Source organism: Pseudonaja textilis, chromosome 1, assembly GCF_049901715.1.
Source record: "Pseudonaja textilis isolate UNSWEBS1 chromosome 1, rPseTex1.2, whole genome shotgun sequence".
Taxonomy (NCBI): domain Eukaryota; kingdom Metazoa; phylum Chordata; class Lepidosauria; order Squamata; family Elapidae; genus Pseudonaja; species Pseudonaja textilis.
Window position 1 is genome coordinate 276,123,593 of NC_141990.1, and position 24,600 is coordinate 276,148,192.

A 24,600-nucleotide genomic window follows, 5' to 3' on the forward strand; every position below is an offset into this window, starting at 1 on the left:
CAGCATAGTCATTACCAAAAGCAACCTGCTTTCAGCAATGTGTTTCAATTGAAGATGCACCTTAGATAATCAAAGCTTCAATCATAGTACATTACTGAAAGCACACTGATGGGTGTTCACCACGGGTTTCCATTTCCCAAATAAGTTATTTTTTCACAGTAACTTTCCACCAATAGAAATGAAAGAACAAATGCTTAGGAATACATCAAAGTTTCTAGTGTTGGCAACTTCAATGTTTAAGTTAAACTTGCATAAATAGTGTTGCTATAGTGGTTCCCAAATGATACTTTCTTTTGGTGATACTTTGCATGCATGTGAACTGCTTGAAAAATATTTATTTGGAGAAACCTTTTTGATTTGAGCATTTGAAACTTATCCTCTTACACTATTATTTTAAGATCTAATTATCAACTTTTGACTTGGTACTGAGATGCTTCAATGTTTTTTGTCTTGTTGATTTTATTTTAGACAGTTGGAACTAATTGCGTGACATTCTGATATTTCTTTGGTATTCCAGTTAAGCATATAAAATATATAAGAATATCTCTGTTTTATCTGATGTGTGGATGTCCTCAGTATGTTAAAAAAAACAAAACTAATCTAGCCAATTTACAAGTTTGTGGAAAATGAAGGTGATAGAATAGTACAGAACAGGGGTGTCAAACTCAAAGCCCACAGGGTGCTTAGATCTGGCCCACAGGCCCACACTGGAAACAGCGAAGGATCGGTCCTCAGTGCCTCTGCCAGATCAATGTCACTCGTGCTAGCTTGACATCACTAGCACCCCTCTCAAACTCTGTTTTCAGCTACAATAGCCTCCTGCAACACTCTGCCAGTGAATATGGAGGCCCTCCCGAGCTCCGTTTTCTCTGGCAGAGCATTGCAGGAAGTTGTCACAGCCGAAAACAGAGCCTGGGAGGGGTGCCCCCAACATGAGTGATGTCAAGCTGGCCATGCCCCCTCCCCCCGGCCACACCCATCCTCCCTCCCAAGGTCAAACAGAACCCAGATGTGGGCCTTAATGAAATCGAGTTTGACACAACCTGGTATAGAATAATGTATGCTTATTCAAGTGAACTACAGATACTATACTTTATTATGAAAACTGAGCATAATCAATTTTTTGGAATGGTGCAAACTGATTTTTCTGCTTACCTTAGAATTGTTACATATGCCTGTAACTTTCAGGACAACACAAAATGTAGCAAATAAAGTTTATTTTAAAAAATCAATGGCTAGCCATTTATACTCCAAATTCCAGGTAGTTAACCTTATTACATATTACCGAGGCAGCATTGCTTGAATTAATCAAATGTGTAATGAGCACTCCTAGCCAAATAAACCTCTAGAGGCTCATGTCAGTCAGAATGCACATAACATTTGCCTAGAATCTTTACCTCTAGAAAAGAAATCCCAGAGGGCATTTGGCTAAATTCCCAAATAAATATATTTCTCCTCACTCCACTGAGGTTAGGTAGCAAGGAAAGAGCTTGCCAAAGGCTTTTTTTTTTGTCAGTATAGCGAAATATGGGGCTACAGGGAAGAGAAAGGATAAAGTCTATCTTTTAAAGAAGGAAAGAATTACAACCAGATTTCTAGATGCAGAAGTATCTGGTTGAATGTGCACTTTCATTCTAAAGTGCATGTTCTCAGAGCTTTGCCTGACTCCTTTTGTTGTTATTTTCCTCTGAAACTCTCCATTTGATTTGACTGACTGTTGCTTTGCTTCCGATTACTCTTTCAATTAGCGTTGCCATTCTCACAATCCAGTCATGTTGCTACTGCTGTTACTCCACCCACTCCCTCATCAACCCCTTCTCTTCCTCTTCTTTTTTCTCCCCCTTTTGCTGTTTTCAATTTGTAAAAACTAATATTTTAGGCAGGCTGTTTTTGTGTGAAGACACCACTGGTAAAAGAACTCAGATACTCTTGGCCTCTCCAAATGGAATACCAATTGCTGAGTCTTAGTTTTTTTTCTTTCTTCCAACAGGTAGGGAAGGCATTGTCTCCCTATTAATCTTCTTCAGATGAAGTATTGATGAAGTGTATGTCACTGGATAGTTACAATTTAAGTGGGATCCCATGATGTCATTCCATTTGTAGATACAAGAAGAAATGCTTAATATCTATATGGTTTCCCTCTGCATCTGCTATGCATGTTGAAGAGATATTCCAGAACACATTGGGGCTTGAGCAACAGATTGGATAGGAGGTGTGGAGCAGAAAAATTTCATTGCAAGAGGAAATGTGTGGAATCAATGTTGCATTTAGCTCTCATTTTCTAATGTACACCTATAGTACTTGTCTAAGCAACGTTGTTTAGAGAGTTAAAGGATCTGTGTTTACTTATAATGACACATCTAGTTAAAGGATCTGTGTTTACTTATAATGACACGTCTATCTTTTCTTTTTGCAGTTGTAAAAGGCTTGCTATGCAGCCTTTAGCATACCTGTGGCGCCAAAATCAAGACACATTGCTGAGAGAAATTATATCCTTGAAAGTTCAAGCTATAATAATAAAAGTAGCAGCTATCGGTAAGAATTCAAACTATCTCTAGTAACTGCGGTGAATCTACTTTGTCAATAAGCAATCAATACCATAACATAGCCACAGGAATGCATTAATCTGTTTTGTAATTAAAATGTACTCAAGGGCAGAAAACTGCATCAGAAGTAAGTGAACTATGAAATATATCTATATGAGGAATGGAATTTCAGTTGCACAATGTTATGTCTAAACAATTAATGGATCTGCTCAAATATTTTTAATACCAGCTAGTGAAAAAAGTAAAAAAAAAATCATTTTGACTTTCTTCATTACATTTGCAGAGTATATTTTTCAAGAAATGTTCATTTATAGAATAATCATTTCCATTATGCTCATAAGAGTTATACAAATGCTAGAAATTGGACCACTATTACTATAAATCATAGGCGCTTCTAAAAAAAGAATTAAGTAAAAACTTTACTAATATCAATCAATAAATGATTTTGCATGATCAAAGAGGTGTAGTCCTGTTCTATCTTAAGATAGCCTGCTCCTAAATGATAAATAAAAGATATTTATTACTATCCTGGTTTGTCCTTTCTGTATTCAGGCTATTCTGTTCTACCCAGATTTAGTTGTATATGTTACTCTGTTACTTTCTTTATGTATATGGGTCCATTGTAGCATTCAGCAAAGTTAATTTACCACTTGGGATATTATTCAAGGACAGTTGGGTTTTGCAATTTAAAGAATAATTGTATGTAGGAGAAAATTTCAGTGGCATTCAGAATCACCACTTTGACTTTCATTGACAAAATTGTGATTTTCACATTGAACTGACCTATTGTAGAAAATACTTTGGCCACTAAGATCAGTCCAAGCAGAGTACTAATAAATTCAGGCTTACTGAATGGTATGTGGTTCTCTAACTACACAAACTGATGAGAAATAGATTAATAGCCAATACATCATTTCAGAATTATAGTCCTCTCTATAGTATTTCACACAAAGTTATTAGATGAGATCTTAGATGTAAAATTTGATAATAAGAGGGTTTTTCTTAGGGGGTCAGTAGGGGTTTGTGGGCCATTAGACCAAAGAATGGCCAATCTAATAGAAAAGAATCTGTTCTACATGAGTGACTAAAATTTCTGATAAAGTGCACAGTATAATTTTGGTGTGAATTAAATCATATAGAAAACTATGAGGTGAACTGTTTTTATAAGAATTTACCATGTTTAAAATAGGAATTCATTTATTGGAAGTATCAATGGTAGGAAAAATAATTCTTCAGAATCATTTTATTTTATATCACTTCTGATAAGAACAATAAAATAAGACCATTCCCAAATTAATTTAGTGCTTTCCTAACATTTATACTAAGTAGATTTTTTTTAAAAAAATCTAACTTTAATCACAAATTACAAGTTAATTCATTTGGCAGGACTTAGTATCTTGTTAAAAGTATCATTTTCTGCAGCAAATTCTAGCTCTCCCCCCCCCCCAAATAAATAAATCTATTGTCTGTGAAGTAGACAAGAACCTGGGATTCAGAAACAGAAAACATTTTATTTTAAGATATCTTGGAATAGAGTCATTATACAACTAAGCATATAGTTGCAAAGTATAATCAGGTTATGGTTGATTAGTTCAGGGGTCCCCAACCTTTGCAGCTTGGTGGGCTGACTGGAGGAGAAAGAAACCTTCTCAAGTGGTGGGCTGGCATGCACGTGTGCGAGTACCTGCTTCTTGTGCAAATTGAGTTGCGCATTCATGCATGAACTCCAGTCAGCCACTTATGTGGCCCAATTCTAAATAGCCACAGTCTGGTACTGAGCCACGTCCCAGGGATTGAGGACCTGTGGCTTAATCGGAGTCTCGAAATGGTGGCCACCTAGTGGACAGGTATTTCTTATGTTCCAGAAGTAGCTATGAAAGTGTTGGAACTTCTGTGGGAGATCATGTACATATTTTATTATGTTTCTGAATCTCCTTTTGAAACTTGCAGTCTACATTCAAATTGCTTTTGCTGCCTAAACAGTGTTTTATGTTCAAATGTAATGTGGCCTTGGAAGATGAGCTAAAAGCCTCAAGTAAAGGACAAAGTTGGTGTATGCACAACTAGGTAGGATCACATCATATCAAGTCCAAGGGGACAACTCTTTTGCCTTTTGGCTTCCATGCCCAACTTTACATATTTTTCCCAAATTAGCTATGACTATTTTTGGGGATATGCTTGGAAAGTGCAGCTAGTTCCAAATTGGTGACCCTTTGGTGTGAAGACAAAACACGTTTCTTTGCTTGGAAAATTTTAAAAAATTAAATTGTGCTGTTGCATTCTTGCTGCTTTCTAAAACTTGCTTCTTTATTTTGTTGTTTCTGTTGTATTTAGTATTTTACTAATTGTAAACACTTGTTCACCTAGGGAAGAATGTCTTTAAAAATATTTTTAAATTAATTATTTTTTCTCTTTCAAACTGTAGTCAGTGTGGATCAGTTGGGGTCTTAGTGCAGGCTTGGCTATTAATGGCTGTAGAATGTTCTTACGATTAAGCCCAAATTCTACAAAATACAAGTTATCACTATAAATACAACCCAAAAACCTTTCTTTTTTCTTTCTTTTTTTTTTAAAGTGAGGGGAGAGAAATAGGCAGATTCTGAGTGACAGAAGAAATGACTGCAGGGGCTATTTTGCCAGTGACCTGTGTCATCCCTTAAGTAAGATAAACTTGTCTTTGTATCTCACTAGGTTGGAACAAGTTAGAATGTGCTTACTGATACACAAAGAACCTTCTCTGACATTTTTTTCTTCAGAACACAAATACCATAAATAGTTGTAGATAGCAATTAGATAGAAAACGGCTGCCTCTTTTTTTCTTTTTTGGCTACAGGTAGAAAGAAAGATCTTATCAGACTAAATTTCTCACCTGCCTAGGGCAGCAATAATTAGACATAAGCAAATTTAATGGAGCTTCTCTGCTCCGGAGGGCATACTATAGTGCTTTAATAACAGTGTGCTTTATTAGAGGAGGTTTAAGGAATGATGACTGTTTAACATATCGAATGGCAGAGAAGTTAAGGTATGGGTTACCATTTTACTTTTAGATGAATAATCAAAGCTGCTTTTAAACTAAATTGCAGTAAATGTGTTTGGAATAACCCATTTAAAAGGCTGAGTAGAGTAATGCACATTAGATGGTGCGTTGCGCTGATGTGAAAGAAATCAGTGAATATGTAACTTGAGCCTGACATTTATCAACCCTGGCGTGCTCCTATAGCTATGTTTTCCATTAGTTTAATGGCATTGGTAGAAAGGTGTAAGATTGTAGGCAACATATAATTATACAAGTAAATACACATTAATTTCAGAACACTCTCTTCAGTTGGCACTTACAAATTAATATCTCTGGATGATGACTTTCTGATGAGGGCAGTGGAAGGGTTTTTTCCCCTTACTTTTCCTTAATCTGAAATCTGCTGTAACCTCTTTTTCCTCATAATAGTAAAGAAGTCCACTTCATTAAAGGATTCCGGGAACTGCTGTTTCTATAAGGAGGCTGATCTACAATGAATAGGTTTTGTCTCTGTTACCATTTATAAAAAAGAATAGGTAATGAAACAAGAATTGTGCTTGGCCTATCAAGAGTTCAACCAGTTTTGCGTGTACAGTAATTTTTACAACTCCTCTGAAAGTTAAACCATTATTTGGAGGCCTTATATTCCAGTGAAGCTAAGAGAGGGTGGGAGAGATAAAAACCTGTTTTTTGTTCACATTAGAGGGTTTAACAACTATGTTTTATCAGTAGCTCCTCAAATTAAGATGAACTGGCAGGCTTTTAACAATATAGTAAAAAACAATCTATCAGAAGAGGCAGCAGCTTAAACCAAAGGGAAAAATTGCTTAAAATTCAGAAAATATGACTTCCTGTAAAGATGTGTTGAGTGGCATCTCAATGGTCTCTGTTTTGGCCCTGGGCTATTCAACATATTCGTAAATGATTTGGATGATGGGTTAGAAAATATGGTTATCAGATTTACAGACAGCAGTAAAATAAGACATAATAGCAAACATTTTATTGGAGAGTATCAAGATCTAGTAGGGCTTAACAAGCTGAGACATTGGGCAGAGAGCAGCAAGAGATGTATCAGTAGAGACAATTGCAAAACCCTACATTTGCATAGGATTCTGTTTCTTCCCAATGATTAAAAAGTTAATGTAGGGGGAAAAACGTCATTAGTATAGGATGGGGAGAACTGTACTAACAGCAACATATGTGAAAATTTCCTGGATGGGATCTGCCATGGAGGCGATGATTTCCCAAAATACATTGGATATGAGTAAAAAGTTCAGATATAGATGAACAGGGAAAACTAAAACAAATCAGGAATTAAAAGAGCAAGGTATATTCATAGATTAGTGGCCATATTTACAATTACAAAACAGATATAAAAAAGATATGGAAGAATATGGAATCTACACAGAGTTGCAATAATTAGATAAAATTTTAACAGGTCCAGAAGAGAAATTTATAGAAAAAATGTATAATTATCTGTTAAAAATTGCCTTAGAAGAAGAGGTAGTAAAAGGATGCATGATAGCATGGGAAAAAAATTTGGGCATAATATAGATTTAGCAGATTGGGAAAGAATGTGGAACAAAAATTATACATTAATAAGATCAGTAGCCTATAAAGAAAATATGTACAAGATGTTCTATCAATGACATTTGCCACTAATGAGATTAGCTAAAATGTATCCTAACATGAATCCTACATGTTAGAAATGCAAACAAAATCTTGGTACCTTCTATCATGTGTGGTGGTCTTGCCCAGATGCCCAACAATATTGGATGAAAATTAGGAGTTGGATCCAAGAGATAGTTGAAGAACAAATAGAATTTAAACCGGAATTGTTTCTGTTGGAGATAATCAAGGGGAAGTACAGGAAGAAAATTAGATATATTCTATTACATATTTTGACAGCATCAAGGATAGTATATGCACAATGTTGGAAACAAAATAATATACCTTCTGAGGAATTATTTGAAAAATTCTAGATTGTGCTGAAATGGATAAACTGACCTTAAAACTAAAAGAGAAAGAAGAGTCAGAGTATTATGAAATTTGGTATAATTAGTATAATTAGTTGAATAAGAAAAACAAAGATAAAAGGAAATAAGAAAGTGACAGATAAAATATATAAATGTATATAAAGATATACAAATGTAGATATTTATGAGATTGGTTTGTATAACAATTTGTATAATAATGAGATTAATTTGTATAATATGTATAATAATGATGACACAGTACATTAAGATTAACATGTTTTAAACCTGGAAAATAATAAAAATTATTGGGGGGGAAGAAACATCTTAAAAAAAAAATTTCTGGATGGTTTGATCTTAAATTGAACATTATTCATGATTATGATGCAAGTTCACAAATCAACAAAGAAACAACAACACAAATATAGTCCTAGACTGTATCAACTATGAATGAATTCTTTGTTACTCTTTATTCTGCATTGATTGGACTGTGCTCAGACTACTTAGAATCACATTATAAGAAGGATATTGACAGGACCAAGTGGATTGAGATAGCGGTCTTCATGTATCTAAAAGCTTACCATACAATATAAAAGACATAATTTTTTAGAATTGTTTCCAAAGATAGGATAAGGACCAATGTGTTTCAGTTATATGGAAATAGATCTAATCTGTATAGCTGGAAAAAAAAATCTTTACAATAAAAGCTTTTCAATGATAGAGCAGTCTGCCTCAGGAGAATAGATTTTCTTTTGCTGGAGATGTGACCATCTGTTAGGTATGTAGCAGTAGGGGATTCCTACACAGAAGGAAGTCCCAAAGCACCTTCCATTTAAGCAGCCAGTAAGATCTCAGTTAACCTGTAATCGTCAAAAGAACAAGAATTTTTAAAAAATCTTTTATTTGTGACTCCTTGGGAAACAGAACTGGAGATAAAAGAGTGTGATTGTTGTCATTACTTGATAATGCTTGTGTGTTTGTAGCTGAAAACTGACACATATTAACAGCAAGTCAGTGCTTTGAAGTGATGCTCAAAGAAAAAGTGCAAGTTTTGGAGGAGAGACTAGAGACACCTTAATTCATAAAAGAGGAAGGACATGAATAAGTTCAACTAAAGGGCTGACAGAAGAAGTGAATCAGAAAAAAGCAATCTAAGGAGGAGAATTAGACAAACAGCTAGACCAGTGGGTGGCAGTGACAAGAGGAACAAGAATCATGAAATATATTCTAAAATGCTGGAACTTAGAATGAGCCTGGACATCCTCATGGAAAAAAGAGACTGAACCTTCAAGAGAAGAAAAAGTGATACTGCTCATCGGGAGGCAGGAACATAGTTATTTGAAGAATAGAAGGAATGCAGCCCCCCCCCAAAAAAGCATTGTGGTAATTAGCAACTCATTATTATGGGGCACAGAAACCAACATGCTGACTGGAGCCATTTTCTCATGAAGTGTGCTGCCTCCTTGAAGTATGGATTAGGATGTGAAAAAATAACTTCCAAGATGCAGCAACTCCACTGAAAATTATTTTTTTGTGCTCAAATCACTGCTTATCCATGTAGGGATCAGTGATACTGCCAAGAAAATTATAGCCATACCAGCAGTGATACTCAAGAATGTGGTTGGTAGTCTCATCTCTCTTTTGAGTCTGTGGCAAAGGACTGAAAAATATATAGAATGGTGCATTGTATCAAAAGCATATATTTGATTTCTGGATTATTATTGCCTGGATTATGATATGTATGTATGATTCTTACGCATCTATTCAGATACTGAAGTATGATTACCTCAAAGCTGCCTCCATCATAATTTATTTTTCTTCTGAGAAGTAATCAGAAACAACAACCATTCATTTCTCATGAATAACTTAGTAGTCCAATTTTAATTCAAACACTTGGCCTAAGAAGATCCTGATAGTTTACCAAATTGTTTTACTCTTTTAAATGGCAAGTATCTTCAACTTAAGTGATTTTCAAATGTTTCTTTCCTCTTGCATCCTCTAAGGATATTCTCTGCAGCCTGAAATATCACGACTTTTTGATGCCTTCTGTCACAATCCTTTTATCTGTCATACCAGCTTATCATCCACCCACACAATTTTCCATGGTGTTTTCGCAACCTATCATTAGATAATTTTTTAAAAAAATATCTGCTTTTTTTGTTGTTCACCACCTACACAAGACTGAGATCTCCTAATGAATCTGATTTTTGCCCTTTATAGTGTAGAAATGAACATGATGGTTCTTTTTCTAACTGCAGTTCCTCTTCAAAGTTACCTAGTAGTTCAACTTAAGGCAATAAGTTTTATAACAAACCTAAACTGAAAAATGAATCCAGGTCCATAACATGTGTATTCATTATTATTATCTATCATATAGGGAATTTGGTCAGGGAATAGTATTTGTCACTTAAAATAAGATTATCAAGTAGCCAATTGCAATTTTCAAGATCCTAATGCAAAATGCTGGGAAATTTCAATTCATTCCTCAGAATTATATATTATATATTCTCCCTAATCAGTCATAGGAAGTGAAATAAGCATTGTACAGCTTACAGGTACTGCAAAAATGGTTTGAGTGTGAAATACTTCAGTCACTTCTAGAACAGATTTTCCACCCATTACTCAGGTGAGCTGTTTCTTGTCATCTTCAATTACTGCAGTTGGACCTAGCATTCAGAAAGCAAATGCATCCTTTTGTTGCCTCATTCTCTGAACATAAAAGATATCATCACAAGGTTGGAAAAATATCCAGTGCCATTGGCTTTTGCTGACATGATTCGACCTCTGAGAATACCGTAAGAGAATATTGACAGATTGTTGTCTCTGCGTCTGTCTCTGCACATTAGAATATTTTGCAGCTCTCATTGGAATAAAATACTGTAATAATGAAGAGGAAATACTTGATATGAATACTTCCAGAGGAATTATAATTGTGATTTTAGTTTTCAAGCTTTGGGCTCTTCAGTTCTCTAAATAATGTATGTAGGATTGGAATCACCATCAGTAGCTTTATTTTGCTATAATAAATCCAACTTCAGTGGGAAAATGACCCTGTGCTTCATGAGGATGGTTAGAATCCTGCCAGTGCTGGACGTTTCCTGTTGTGACATCCATTTGCGAGGAAGCTGAGAGGGATGATGAAGTGAGAGGGTGATGAAGTGAGAGGGATGATGCAGCAGGAAAGCCAGTCATCTTTTGCATATCTGGCTCACCCCCTGTGGTACACTTGGAAAGCACATGAGCATGAATCAAGTTGAACTTCTACTCTGCATCAGCATTATAGTCTCCTGGCTAATGTAACATCACAATACGCGAAACAAATAAATAATCGAGGCTATGCTGATGTTGATGAACAACATTAGCAATATTGATTAACAATATTAACAATAAGACAGAGGCACAAAGAATCCATTTCTATTGCCCAGTCATTAATTTCTATGCATTGGGTATACAGGTGAAATTCAAAAAATTGAATAGAATATCGTGCAAAAGTTCATTTATTTCAATAATGCAGCTTAAAAGGTGAACCTAATATATGAGATAGACTCATTACATGCAAAGCAAGATAGTTCAAGCCATGATGTGTCATAATTGAGATGATTATGGCTTACAGCTCATGAAAACCCCAAATCCACAATCTCAGAAAATTAGAATATTGTGAAAAGGTTCAATATTCTAGGCTCAAAAGTGTCCCACTCTAATCAGCTAATTAAGCCATAACACCTGCAAAGGTTTCCTGAGCCTGTAAAAGGTCTCTCAGTCTGGTTCAGTAGGAAGCACAATCATGGGAAAGACTGCTGACCTGACAGTTGTGCAGAAAACCACCATTGATACCCTCCATAAGGAGGGAAAGCCTCAAAAGGTCATTGCAAAAGAAGTTGGATGTTCCCAAAGTGCTGTATCAAAGCACATTAACAGAAAGTTATGTGGAAAGAGAAAGTGTGGAAGAAAAAGGTGCACAAGCAGCAGGGATGACCGCAGCCTGGAGAGGACTGTCAGGCAAAGGCCATTCAAAAGGGTTGGAGACTTTCACAAGGAGTGGGCGGAGGCTGGAGTCAGTGCATCAAGAGCCAGCACACACAGACAGATTCTGGACATGGGCTTCAAATGTCGTATTCCTCTTGTCAAGCCGCTCCTGAATAACAAACAACATCAGAAGCGTCTTACCTGGGCTAAAGAAAAACAGAACTGGTCTGTTGCTCAGTGGTCCAAAGTCCTCTTTTCTGATGAGAGCAACTTTTGCATCTCATTTGGAAACCAAGGACGCAGAGTCTGGAGGAAGAATGGAGAGGCATGCACTGTAAGATGCTTGAAGTCCAGTGTGAAGTTTCCACAGTCTGTGTTGATCTGGGGAACCATGTCATCTGCTGGTGTTGGTCCACTGTGCTTCATTAAGTTCAGGGTCAACGCAGCCGTCTACAGGGAGATTTTGGAGCACTTCATGCTTCCTTCCACAGACGAGCTTTATGGAGATGCTGACTTCATTTTCCAGCAGGACTTGGCACCTGCCCACAGTGCCAAAAGCACCCAAACCTGGTTCAATGACCGTGGGATTACTGTGCTTGATTGGCCAGCAAACTCGCCTGACCTGAACCCCATAGATAATCTATGGATCATTGCCAAGAGAAAGATGAGAGACATGAGACCGAACAATGCAGAAGAGCTGAAGGCTGCTATTGAAGCATCCTGGTCTTCCATAACACCTCAGCAGTGCTACAGGCTCATAGCTTCCATGCCACGCCACATTGAGGCAGTAATTGCTGCAAAAGGGGCCCAAACCATGTACTGAGTACATATGCATGCTTATACTTTTCAGAGGTCTGATATTGTTCTATGTACAATCCTTGTTTTATTGATTGCATGTAATATTCTAATTTTCTGAGATTGTGGATTTGGGGTTTTCATGAGCTGTAAGCCATAATCATCACAATTATGCCAAATCATGGCTTGAACTATCTTGCTTTGCATGTAATGAGTCTATCTCATATATTAGGTTCACCTTTTAAGTTGCATTACTAAAATAAATGAACTTTTGCACAATATTCTAATTTTTCGAGTTTCACCTGTATATGCAATTATTTCTTGCAAGATGCAGTAGTTTTGGAGATCACAATATATATTTAAACATATTTTTCTTTATATCTCCAACATAACAATGTTTGCTCATCCCTTTCTCAGCACATGCATGCACAATGTGGTCCAACAATTCCAAATACTTTTTGTTCAATTAACTCTGGTCTAAGATCTGTGGAAATTTTTGATATAGAATAGACTCACTCTATTTCACAACCAAAAGGTCTCCAGGGTCTTATCTACTCATTCAATATTACTTAAACTGTAATGTTGTCATGGTTAGATGTAAGATACATTATTCTATCTGGTGTCATATGGACATTTGATTAACTTTTTTCAAGCTTTCATTTTAAGATAATTTTAAAATCTTAAAAATAATTAAGAAAAAATCAATTATTTCTCTCTTATAGGTTGTGCCAAAGGAAGCACGATCATTGAAAGAAGCACAAAAATAGAACTTGAATAATTTTGTTTACTATAACCATAATTATGTACTTTTTACCATGCTTGAGCTTATTGTTGTACAATGGTATATTTGTAGGCTATTCTGTAATTATTTCTCTAACTATCATGTGTTTTACCATAGCATTCAAAATATCTAGATAATAGATATTTTCAATCATATTATAGTGGTACCTCTATCCAATTATCATTATTTGGTTCCAAGAAATGTGATGAGTACCAAAAACAGTGAGTACCAAATAAATTTTTCCCATAAGAAATAATGTCAATAAATTAATAGATAGAATAGAATTCTTTATTGGCCAAGTATGATTTGGACACAAGGAATTTATCTTGGTGCAAATGCTCTTAGTGTACATAAAAGAAAAGATACATTTTTCAAGAGTCAAGCATCAGAAGGTACAACACTTAATAATAGTCATAGGGTACAATAAGCAATCAAATCATACTTGGAAACAGTCAATATAAATCGTAGGATACAAGCGACAAAGTTACAGTCATATAAACACAAGTGGGAGGGGATGGGTGATAAGGAGTGATGAGAAGATTAATAGTAATAGTAGTGCAGACTTTGTAAATAGTTGGACAATGTTGAGAGAATTTATTTGTTTAGCAGAGTGATGGCATTCAGGAAAAAGCTGTCCTTGTGTCTTGTTGTTCTGGTGTGCAGTGCTCTATAACGTCATTTTAAGAGGAGGAGTGGAAACAGTTTATGTCCGGGATGTGAGGGGTCTGTAAATATTTTCACAGCCCTCTTTTTGATTTGTGCAGTATACAGGTCCTTGACTGAAGGCAGGTTGATAGTAATTGTTTTTTCTGCAGTCCTAATTACTCTCCGAAGTCTGTGTCTGTCCTGTTGGGTTGCAAAGCCAATAATTCCTCTGTAGAATTATTGAGGTACAGATGACAGACTCAAGAATCCCTCTGTATCAGCAGTTCCTTGAGCTTTCTGAGTTGGCGCAGAAATAACATTCTTTGTTGTGCTTTTTTGATGACGTTTTTGATGTTAGTTGTCCATTTTAGGTCTTGTGATATGATAGAACCTAGAAGTTTGAAGATCTCTACTGTTGATACTGTGTTGTCTAGTATCGTGAGAGGTGGTAGTATGGGAGGGTTTCTTCTGAAGTCTACCACCATTTCTATGGTTTTGAGTGTGTTCAGTTCCAGATTGTTCTGGTTACACCACGAGGCAAGTTGTACAACCTCCTCTCTGTATGCGAATTTGTCGTTTTCTCAAATGAGACCAATCACTGTTGTGTCATCAGCAAACTTCAGTATTTTAACAGATGGATTGTTTGAGATGCAGTCATTGGTATATAGGGAGAAGAGAAGTGGAGAAAGCACACAGCCTTGGGAGCCCCATGTGCTAATCGTACAGGTATCAGATGTGATTCTGCCTAGCTTCATCTGCTGCTTCCTGTCTGTTAGGAAGCTTATGATCCACTTACAAGTGTGTTCAGGTACTGCTAGCTGGTTTAGTTTAGTAGAAGAATATCTGGAATGATGGTATTGAATGCTGAACTGAAGTCTGCAAAGAGGACCCTTGCATAGGTATTTGGAGATTCAAGGTGTTGTAGGATGTAGTGCGGAGCCATATTAACAGCATCATCTGTCGATCTATTTGCTCGGTATGCAAACTGCATGGGATCTAACAGCGGATCCGTGATGGTTTTCAGCACTAGCCTTTCAAAGCTTTTCATAACTACAGATGTTAGAGCAACTGGTCTGTAGTCATTCAGTTCCCTGATGGCGGGTTTATTTGGTGCTCAGATGATAGTAGAGCGTTTGACGCAAGAAGGAACATAGCACATCTCTAGTGATTTATTGAAGATTTGGGTGAAGATGGGGGCCAATTGGTCAGCACAGACTTTTAAGCAAGAAGGAGTTATCTTGTCTGGCTCTGTGTTCTCAAACCAAAGACAATGCACATTTTAAGGCAACATGTAAAAAGATAGAGCTGTACACCATTACTTTACATGAGAAATAAACATAGAAAATAATATTGAATAAAATTAAAACTTTACCTGCACTGATGAGAAAAAAACCACAAACATACACCAAATGACCACAGAAGCTAAGATCACCAGGAGATGTACACAGAGCAAGAGCTACTAACGTGTCATCCTTTGTTTCGACTGGAAGGGGTAGCCAGTCACAAGCCATTGCTATTGACAGATTCTCACTTGTGCGTTGACTACCAAACAAACAATACAAGGACTACATTTTTTCATCAAAATGTGTTAAGTCCCAAGTTTGATGACTTTCAAAACAACTGAGTTCCAAGGTACCACTGTACTAACAGGTGTATGAACCTACTGAAATATTTTTAGCAATGATGCTGTTAGAAGATAGCAATATATTCCTAATTAAAATATTTATCAGAGTCTATATTTTTACACTTTACTATATAAATATGATTTCAGACTCATGCAACATGTAACAGCACACACTAACTTTGCATTAATATTCCAGAGCACAGAAGTTGTGAAGTTAGTCCAATTCATTTTACTTGATGTTATTAAAAGCCTCTCAAGATGCTTTTCCTATCATTTGTTAGAATATTCTCCAAGAAATAAAGCGTTGGTTGCTTCTTGACAGTAGATATTAATTGACTGATATAATTCAGTCAGAGAGTTGAAAAATGCACTAAAAATAATGGGGCATAACATGCTAGGGTTAACATTTATTCATAGATGATGCAATTAAATAAAATAGGCATTAACTTCAAGGTCAGCCACTAAAGTAATAAAACTGAATATTTTAATTGAATCATAATTGCTTCCTCTGGATACATGCAAGTCAAGTAAAATAGATGTCAGCCCAGCAAATTATGATTCTTCCTCCTAATTAATTTCTTAATTCTGCATGGAGTTTTCTATAGCTTGGGCTTGTTGTAGGTTTATCCACCCATCCAGGTTTCTTTTCCTTATCCTCAATGATTTCACATTTGGAAAGTGCAATGTGATCTTGGTATTAAGATCCTGATTAAGAAAATACTTGTCAGTATGTTTTCTCAAATCATCAATAATTATTCAGAGATCCTTTTGGAAACAGATGTTTAGAACAGTTGGGCACAGTGAACAAAATTAAAATTTATGCTTGAATAAGGACAATATCCAATAGCAGTACTATGTGCTGTTTGTAGACTTTGGTCTGCAAATAATATCATCTCCCAACAAATGTGTTTAGAAAAGAATGGTAAAAATACACCATACTTTTTAATCTAAAATTAATACCATAGAAGGGAGAGAAAAAAATGAAAGGATATCCTTGAAGTATATCGAACCAGAAAAGATATAGGAGGGTAGAACAGATTGTCGCTAAGTACCAAAAGTGGGAACAAACAAAAGGAAGTTTTGATTCCATACACTACTTAGTAGATTCTCCAAAAATATTTGGCTTTTTGCCATTAGAAGAAATAAATTCTGAATAAAGAAACATAAGCTTTGGAATATTCATTGCAGAAGAGGTGGGCAGATGCTTCAACTTTGTGTGAAAGTCAAGTGTAGGTTTGACTGCAACCTTATAATTGGGATTGGGAATTTGTACAAATAACTGGACTCCATTTTTCATTGGCTCAGTCAAGCTGATTGATGGCATTTAAAATCTAGCACATCTGGAAGCTCAGCGTTTATCTAGAACGTATTGCAGTATAAATCCTACAAGGACTAAGCCATGTTTTGCAACAGTAAAAATGGTGCATATAATGACTGTTTGCTTTTTATGAGAATTTGTATCAGTGGAGGTTACACTTGAAAAACAAATAGGTTTAGAGGAATAAATTTAATACTTCTTCCGTAGCAGTGAAAAGTCTTTCATAGTTTAAAGTATGATCAACATTTTCTAATGCTGCTATACTATAGTATTTATGTGACAAAAGATATGCATATGCATATTACCGGATTGCGTATTATTATGTCTAGCTTGGGCCTAAGAAAGTGTTCAAGAAATTGCTGGGCAGAGCAAAAAGAATTGACATGGATTTCTAAAAAAATCTCACAAATAAAATCTCAGAAGTTTATATTTTCACTGAATCATTCTCAGATCACAACCCAAATTTTGGTCCCCAGAAAAAAAGATTTTGAATTATAGCTGAAAATTGAATGATTCATTTTACAGAAAGAGATGATTGTAAAGGACTGTAAAAAGAAATTAGATCAATAACAATAATTCGGACAAATTGATCTCATGATTGTCTATTTTATTGATAAGATCGTAAGGCTAATCAATCAATAAACTACTACTAATGACTGTCTGAGATGCCAGCAAAGAGCTTATGAAAGGTTATTTCATACAATATATCTGTCTAGAGAAAAAGAAATTCCAAGGAAAGATATGAAAGAAACTGAATGAAAGTAGAAGTTAAGAGATTGAACTGCAAAATGAACCAAATTTTACACCAAATTGAATTGCTAGGTCAACAGCTGTCTATGTTAACAGTCCGAAAATTAGAAATTAAACTGAATTATGTGAAACAGAGACATTTTTGAATTTGTTAATAAAGCAGGAAGATGATTGGCTTATAAAATGAGAAAAGAAAGAGAAAAGGATAGAGAAAATTCAAGAAGCTGATATGGTAATAACAGACAACGACCTTATTAAAAAAATCTTTTTACCAATTGTTTTGAAATTTCTATAAGAAACAGAAAATATACATGACTTACAACAGTTCCTTTAGTTGTAAACAGTTCCTTTAGTGTTCAAAGTTACAATGGCACTGAAAAAAGAGACATGACTGTTTTTCACACTTATGATTGTTGCAGCATCCTCTTGGTGTCGTGAATATACAAATGAATATATAAATTAAACCATAGACATTTCTTCTGGGTTTAATGGACAAAAGACTTGAAAAAGAATGGAATGTTGTTAAACATGTTGACAGCAGCACAGAAGTGGAAAGATATATTAATTCCCACAATGGAAGAATGGTTGGGAAAATTGAACAAACTGATGGAACTAGCAGAAATTGTCAAATTAACTGCTTTAATTAAAGAAAAGAACACATTTAACTTTATTTGTATCTGGAAACTGCTTCTGGATTTTGTGCTTGATATAGAAAAAAATGAAACTTTGATTTTGGGATTTACTGATTAGACTTTTTTTGTTATTGAAATGACTAGTATTTACTGAATATACAAAGTAAAAAATAAAGGTCTAACATTATTATGTTCATTCTTCTGCATTGAAAAGTGTAGGAGATTAATAGTTTTTTTCCTTTTGCCCTTTATCCCATACTTCACTTTTTCCCTTTTTCCATTATTTTCATTTTCATTTGTATCTTTTATACTTAAATAACTTCAATAAAATGATATTATAAAAAGAAAAAAAATGGCTGGACTGAGAAGAGAAATAGCTTTAGTCATAATTGGATCATAGTATCAATGATCCAATTTAGCCTTAGAAAGCTGTGTACCTTTAATATACTATAGAGTTGTCAAGTTCAGTTGAATATTTCATTTTTATAATTATATTATAATTTGCTTTCTGTTTTATAATATTTATTTGAAAGCAAGCACTAAAACAATATACTTTCCACTCGGTGCACAGGGCAAAGGAAATGAACTTATTTTTGCCCAAGATAAAAATCAGCAGTTCAAAGAAAGTAAGAGAGTATGTTCTGGCTAAGGACAATTTTGTTTCCCCAAAGTTATTTTTGATAAACAGGAAAGTATTTTTAATGGTTTGTTTTAAAATGTTAACAAAAGAGTAAACTGTGACATCCAAACAGTACTTCATTCTCTAAAATACGTTTAAACCTTTTGACAGGTTTAGATCCAGATAAACATCTAGGAAAAACATTGGATGAAATGGAACCTTATCTTTTGAAAGTAAGTATTATTGAAAGTATACATTAAATATATGGTGCTTCAAAATAAAAAAAATTCCTGTGCACAAAACTAGTCATGCTTCATTCCCAAAGAATGCAAATTTAGAAAGAAAACATGAGGTCATAATTTAGCAAACTGAATGTATATGTTTGTGTGTGTGTGTGTGTAGGTCTAGGTGTGTTCGGGTCTTTTCCCGTATAAGATTAAAAGTATCTTGGCGACGTTTCGGTGAGGTCCCACTCGCCATCCTCAGGCTGGTGCTTTCAGCTCTTTGCCAGTGCAAGCAGTGTGTGATTGGAGCTGCCATCTCTCTATAAATACTGGTGGTGGGGGCTGGTGTGCTGGGCTGGTTGGCTGCGCTGCTGCCTCTTGATTGGTTGATGGAGTTGATGTTGGTATAATGGGCTGTGTGATGGCCTTGTGAGTTTTGTTGTTTTGTTGTAGAGAGACAGCAGTTCCAATCACACACTGCTTGCACTGGCATGAAGCCGAAAGCACCAGCCTGAGGATGGCGAATGGACCTCACCGAAATGTCGCCAAGATACTCTTAATCTTACATGGGAAAAGACCCGAACACACCTAGACCTACATACCTGTACCCATGAAAATCTACGAAGATAGATAGATAGATAGATAGATAGATAGATAGATAGATAGATAGATAGATAGATAGATATAGTATTCAGCTTTGTTGGGGTATTTTCCCATGTCATTATAGTTGTGCTTTTAAAGTTGTAGCAACGTTTCGGCAGAATCTCATCTGCCATCATCAGGCTTCTGTATTGTGTTCGTCTGTGAGTCAGACTTTTACAGTTGTTTCAGTTTTAAATTTGGGGCTAGCCTACTGCTGTGCCAGAATGGATGGATGGATGGATAGATAGATAGATAGATAGATAGATAGATAGATAGATAGATAGATAGATAGATAGATACACACACACACACACAAATTGCATGTGTTCTATTTCTTTGAGAACTGTTGATTATGTGCCATCAAGTCAGTCAATCTTATAGATTTTCTCCAGTAATTGTGCTTTAAATAGACCTACTGAAGCTTTAATTAGTAAAGCATGATGATGGCTCCTTGTTTCCATATTCTTAATGTGGCAGTGTTTGGATGCAGCTTACTATTTTTCTTTATGATGGAAAAAGTTGTAAAGGAATGCATAATTTGGTAAGAATTGCCAAGAATTGTGTTGGACTCGAGCAAAATTTTTATGTAACCTTTTACTGAGAAAATACTAGGGCTCCACATGCTTCCGGCACTATTTGGAAGAAATGCTTCAGACATCATTCAAGTGCAGCCTGCTGTATTCATTGAAATATTATTTCTATACAGCCTTTGCACAACCCTGGAAAAAGATTCTTAGGCTTTATGGAATTAACCCATTAAATTTAATATGTTTTTAAGACAGCTGCTCCTTTTTTCAGGCTTAACACTGCAGGAAGATAAAGAATATCATGCATTCTGGATTTGATCTTTCAATATATCAAACAAATACAAAAACCACAACTTTTCAGGAATAAGATTGAGCAGAATATGAAGTTTCAGAATATAAACTTTACTATATATTTAATCACCCTCATTTATTGAGTCTGACTATTTTATTTATTTGCTTGTTTGTCAAACATGTACAAGATAATATATATAAGTATGAACATAAACAAGAACAAAGGGAGTAAATACAGATAAATGGAGACAGTAAGACAGGGACGGTAGGCACACTGGTAAGCTTATGCACGCCCCCTTTAAGGACTCCCTAGGAATGGATTGAGCTCCACTGTAGACAGTTTGAGGTTGAAGCTGTGAGGGGTTGAGACTGTAACAATGGAGTTGGGTAGGGCATTCCAGGCATTGAGCACTCTGTTGCTGAAGTTGTATTTTCTGCAATCAAGTTTGAAGCGGTTCACCTTGAGTTTGTATTGGTTGTTTGCCCGTGTGTTATTGTGATTGAGGCTGAAGAAGTCATTGACAGGTAAGACGTTGCAACAGACAATTTTGTGTACTATGCTTAGATTGGACTGCAGGCATCACAGTTCTAGATTGTCCAGGCCCAAAATTTCAAGCCTGGAGGCATAGGGAATTCTTTGGTGAGTGGAAGAGTGGAGTACTTTTCTCGAGAAATACCTCGGAACACACTCAATTGTGTTAATGTCCAATATACAGTGCGGGTTCCAGGTGGACAAGCTGTATTCAATAATTGGTCTGGCAAAGGTTTTGTATGCCCTAGTTAACAATTCAATGTTACCGGAGAAGAAACTTCTCAAAATAAGATTAATAACTCTTAAAACCATTTTGGCAATGCTGTTATAGTGACCTCTGGGGCTTAGATCATTTGAGATAAGTACTCTGAGGTCCTTGACAGAGTGAGGGCCAATTATTATGAGTTTATTCTACTTCTTAATATTTATTATTAATAGATTTCTGAATGCTGAAAATTTTCTTGCATTGAGACAAACCTTTTACAGCCTTCTGAAAAGCAAAGTCAATGGAGAAGCTGTTGTTTCCCATGGTTGTTAGCAACATGACAACCATGTTACTAACTAAACAATTGCAGTGATTCACTTAACAACTGCAGCAAGAAAACTCGTAAAAAGGAGCAAATCTCTAACAACTGTCCTGCAGAACTTTTGGGCTCAATTGCAGTGATAATTTGAGGACTCTCTGTATATTCTTTTCAATGATTTGTCACTGGAGCACTTTTATCAGATGTATTATAGAAAATTGGTTCACTGTCTTCGCAAACCCACAAACATCCATACATATGCAGACACATGAAAGCTAGGATCAGATCTATGTGAGCTTTTAAAGTGACCTATTTTTGCAACCTTCTAAAGGTAGAAATATTTCTTTTTCCCCCATTAGATTGCTTTTCATGCATTTTGTCATGGTTGAACCATGACAGTTAGAGGCCCAAACTACAGCAGTGTAAAAGAACATTGCTCAATAAATTCTTATTTTGGTTGGGTTTGTGTTTCCCAGTAAATGTCAGCATACATAAATATTTTACTCGATATTTAGCTAACTTTATAACTTGGTGAAACTGAAGCATAAACACCAGCTGCAGAGAAAGTAAAGGATTTAGTTCTAAACATATTTTCTTTGAATGTTGTCAGGTGGGTGGTTTGTGTGTGAGAGAGAGATTGTGAGAGGGAGAGAGATAGCAGTATCAGAAAGAAATTCGCCAAATGCTTTTTTAGACATTTGTCATAGGCAAGATCTAATAGCACAATACCTTAACCCCCTCTTTATTTAAAACAATCTAATCCAAATAATTACATATAAATTTGCATATTCCCATCTTCAGATATTTGACAACTTGAATCTAGAAAATTCTAGATAACAAAACTTTATCTGATGTTCAACAGCTGCCTTTTGAGATAAAATTAGAAGTTTCTAAGGGCAGCATTCACAACATTAAACTACCATGCTGCTGTCTGTAGCATTCTTTGATTTTGTTTAGAACAGTGTTTCCCATATCTGTCATCTTCCAAATGTGTGGACTTCAGTTTTCAGAATTCCCAAGCCAGAATTACCATGACTGAGAATTTTGGAGGTTGAAGTAGGTGCATTGGCTATTGGTAATCTACACTTTTTGGATTCAGCTATATTTTACAATTATCCTTCCCCTGGGGAAAATTGCTAGATCCACGCTTAACCAGTGTTCATTGTCTTCTGCTTATAAAGTGTCTTAAGCCTCAGTGGCACAGTGGTTAGAGTGCAGTACTGTAGTCTACTTCTGCTGACAGCTGGCTGCCTGCAAAACTTTCAAATCTCACCAGACTCAAGGTTGACTCAGCCTTCCATCCTTCTCAGATGGGTAAATGAGGACTCAAATTGTTGGGGGCAGTATGCTGTCTCTGTAAACCGCTTAGGGCTGTAAAGCACTGTAAAGCGGTATATAAGTCTAAGTGCTATTGCTATTGAATAATTTGAGTCTGACAAATGTAAAGCTTCTAATCTTTTTCTGCCCTCCAGATCACCAGTTGTATGTCATTGTTTGATTGATTATGCACCATCAAGTTATTTTTGACTCTTAAGGACCAATATGTACATCACTCTAAACTCATTAATATTTGTACTAAGAATGAGTCATATTAAATTTTAGGTATTTTTTTCATCCATTGTGGTTATACAAAAAAGACTGGAAGTGATTGTAGTTTCTCACACTTTTTCCATAACAGATTATCTATATGCCTGATCATTAATAAGCATTTTATTTGTTCTGAGATTCTTCTAATGATAGCCAGAGCATGCTATTATTTCTAAAGACAGAGTTCCCCAACCTTTTCGGCTTTACGGAGTGGGAGGGGAAGGGATGGTGCCTTGTGAGTGTCTGGCAAGCACACACATGTGTCAGCTTTGAAATTCAGCTGCCACATTTTTTTAAGGGAGTTGGAGGAGTTGAAAAGTTCAAGGTTATTCTGTATGTCGTTTTAAGAAATTCCAGTTTCAGTTAATTGGTTCTCGTGATTTATGAAGTGTAGAAGTGGGAGGAGAAATTGCTTTAGACATACCAGGTCTGTTTCTAAATAAATTAATTGGAGAGAAAATGTCTCGGAGTGATTGATATCACGGATACTTTCTGGATGCCTTACATTTATTTCCCAAAGTCCACTTTTATTTTTTGAAGGGGCTTGGCTGATACCCCGGAGTTATTTTCCCAGAGCTGGAGAAAGATCAACAATCAGCTGAAGTTGGAGATGTGCAGGGGGGTGCGTGTGGGGGCCCTCCCTCCGGAGCATTAATTGAATCTGCCAGCCCTTGTCTGGAGGAGATGATAGATGCTTTCAGAAAGAGAAAGAGATTTGGGAGCCATACCGAAGCATTTCAACTCAAGAAGTTGTTATATCCCTGATGTAACCCAGCTGTCTGAAGAGAAATCTTTCTCTAGCCCCAGGCATATTGCTATTCTGTCAGATTGGAGGGAAGAGAGACAATTGGGGTCGAAATTCTCTCAAGAAGATAAATCTTCCAGATTTATCCTGGAAGTCCATCAAGGGCAGATTTACATCAACAATTCAGAATTTAAAGGTGACAGGTTTGGTCTCACAGTCTGTTTGGACGGGTGGAAGCTTTAGACCACCCATATTCACTTACCCAAGTATCATGAGGAAACCATACAGATGCCAGTTGGAGGAAGCCAGAAAGAAGCATCAACTGACAGAGGTATGTTGCAGCCTCTGAGGCAATCCCCTCATTTTCCAGAAGGAATTTTGCCCCCTGCAGAGAGTATCCCTCCAGGGTGGGGATTTTATCCAGGCCAGGGGTGGATTCAGTGCCAATGGCAGCCAGCGCCAACACAGCCCTGGTCTGAAATGGGGTTGCCCAGACAGCAGACAGCAGCCACTTCCCCTCCACCCGACCAGGGAACCAGGCCACACCCATCTTCCTCCTGGCAACACAAATGCAGTCCCAACCAGCAGTGAGGCCACAGGGACCCCTATTCCAGAGAAGCACCACAGAGCCAGGATTCAGGGGGCCTACCTAGCCTACGTATGCCACCCAGCCTGTTCCTTTCATTCCAGTACAACCTGCATGGCCTGGCATGTGCCATCTCTGCAACCATGACCCAGGCCGGACCAAATACCTTTCGAAGCTGTATTCAATGGCCGCCATGAACATTTCAATTACTTCCTCACTCAAATCTGATCCCATATAGAACAATTTGGAGATCAATACGCCACAGAGTGCAATTTGG

The 24,600-nt window shown here is 36.3% G+C and overlaps 1 protein-coding gene across 1 annotated transcript in view; it reads left to right on the forward strand.

Annotated features, from left to right (window-relative positions):
• The window catches only part of DPH6 (diphthamine biosynthesis 6), a 218,449-nt gene that overhangs the window by 45,416 nt on the left and 148,433 nt on the right, over positions 1-24,600 (forward strand). Inside the window, exons 5-6 of the mRNA XM_026710609.2 lie at positions 2,417-2,535; positions 18,837-18,898. Coding sequence (XP_026566394.2) covers positions 2,417-2,535; positions 18,837-18,898 — 181 coding nt within the window. The remainder of the gene's footprint in view (positions 1-2,416; positions 2,536-18,836; positions 18,899-24,600) is intronic.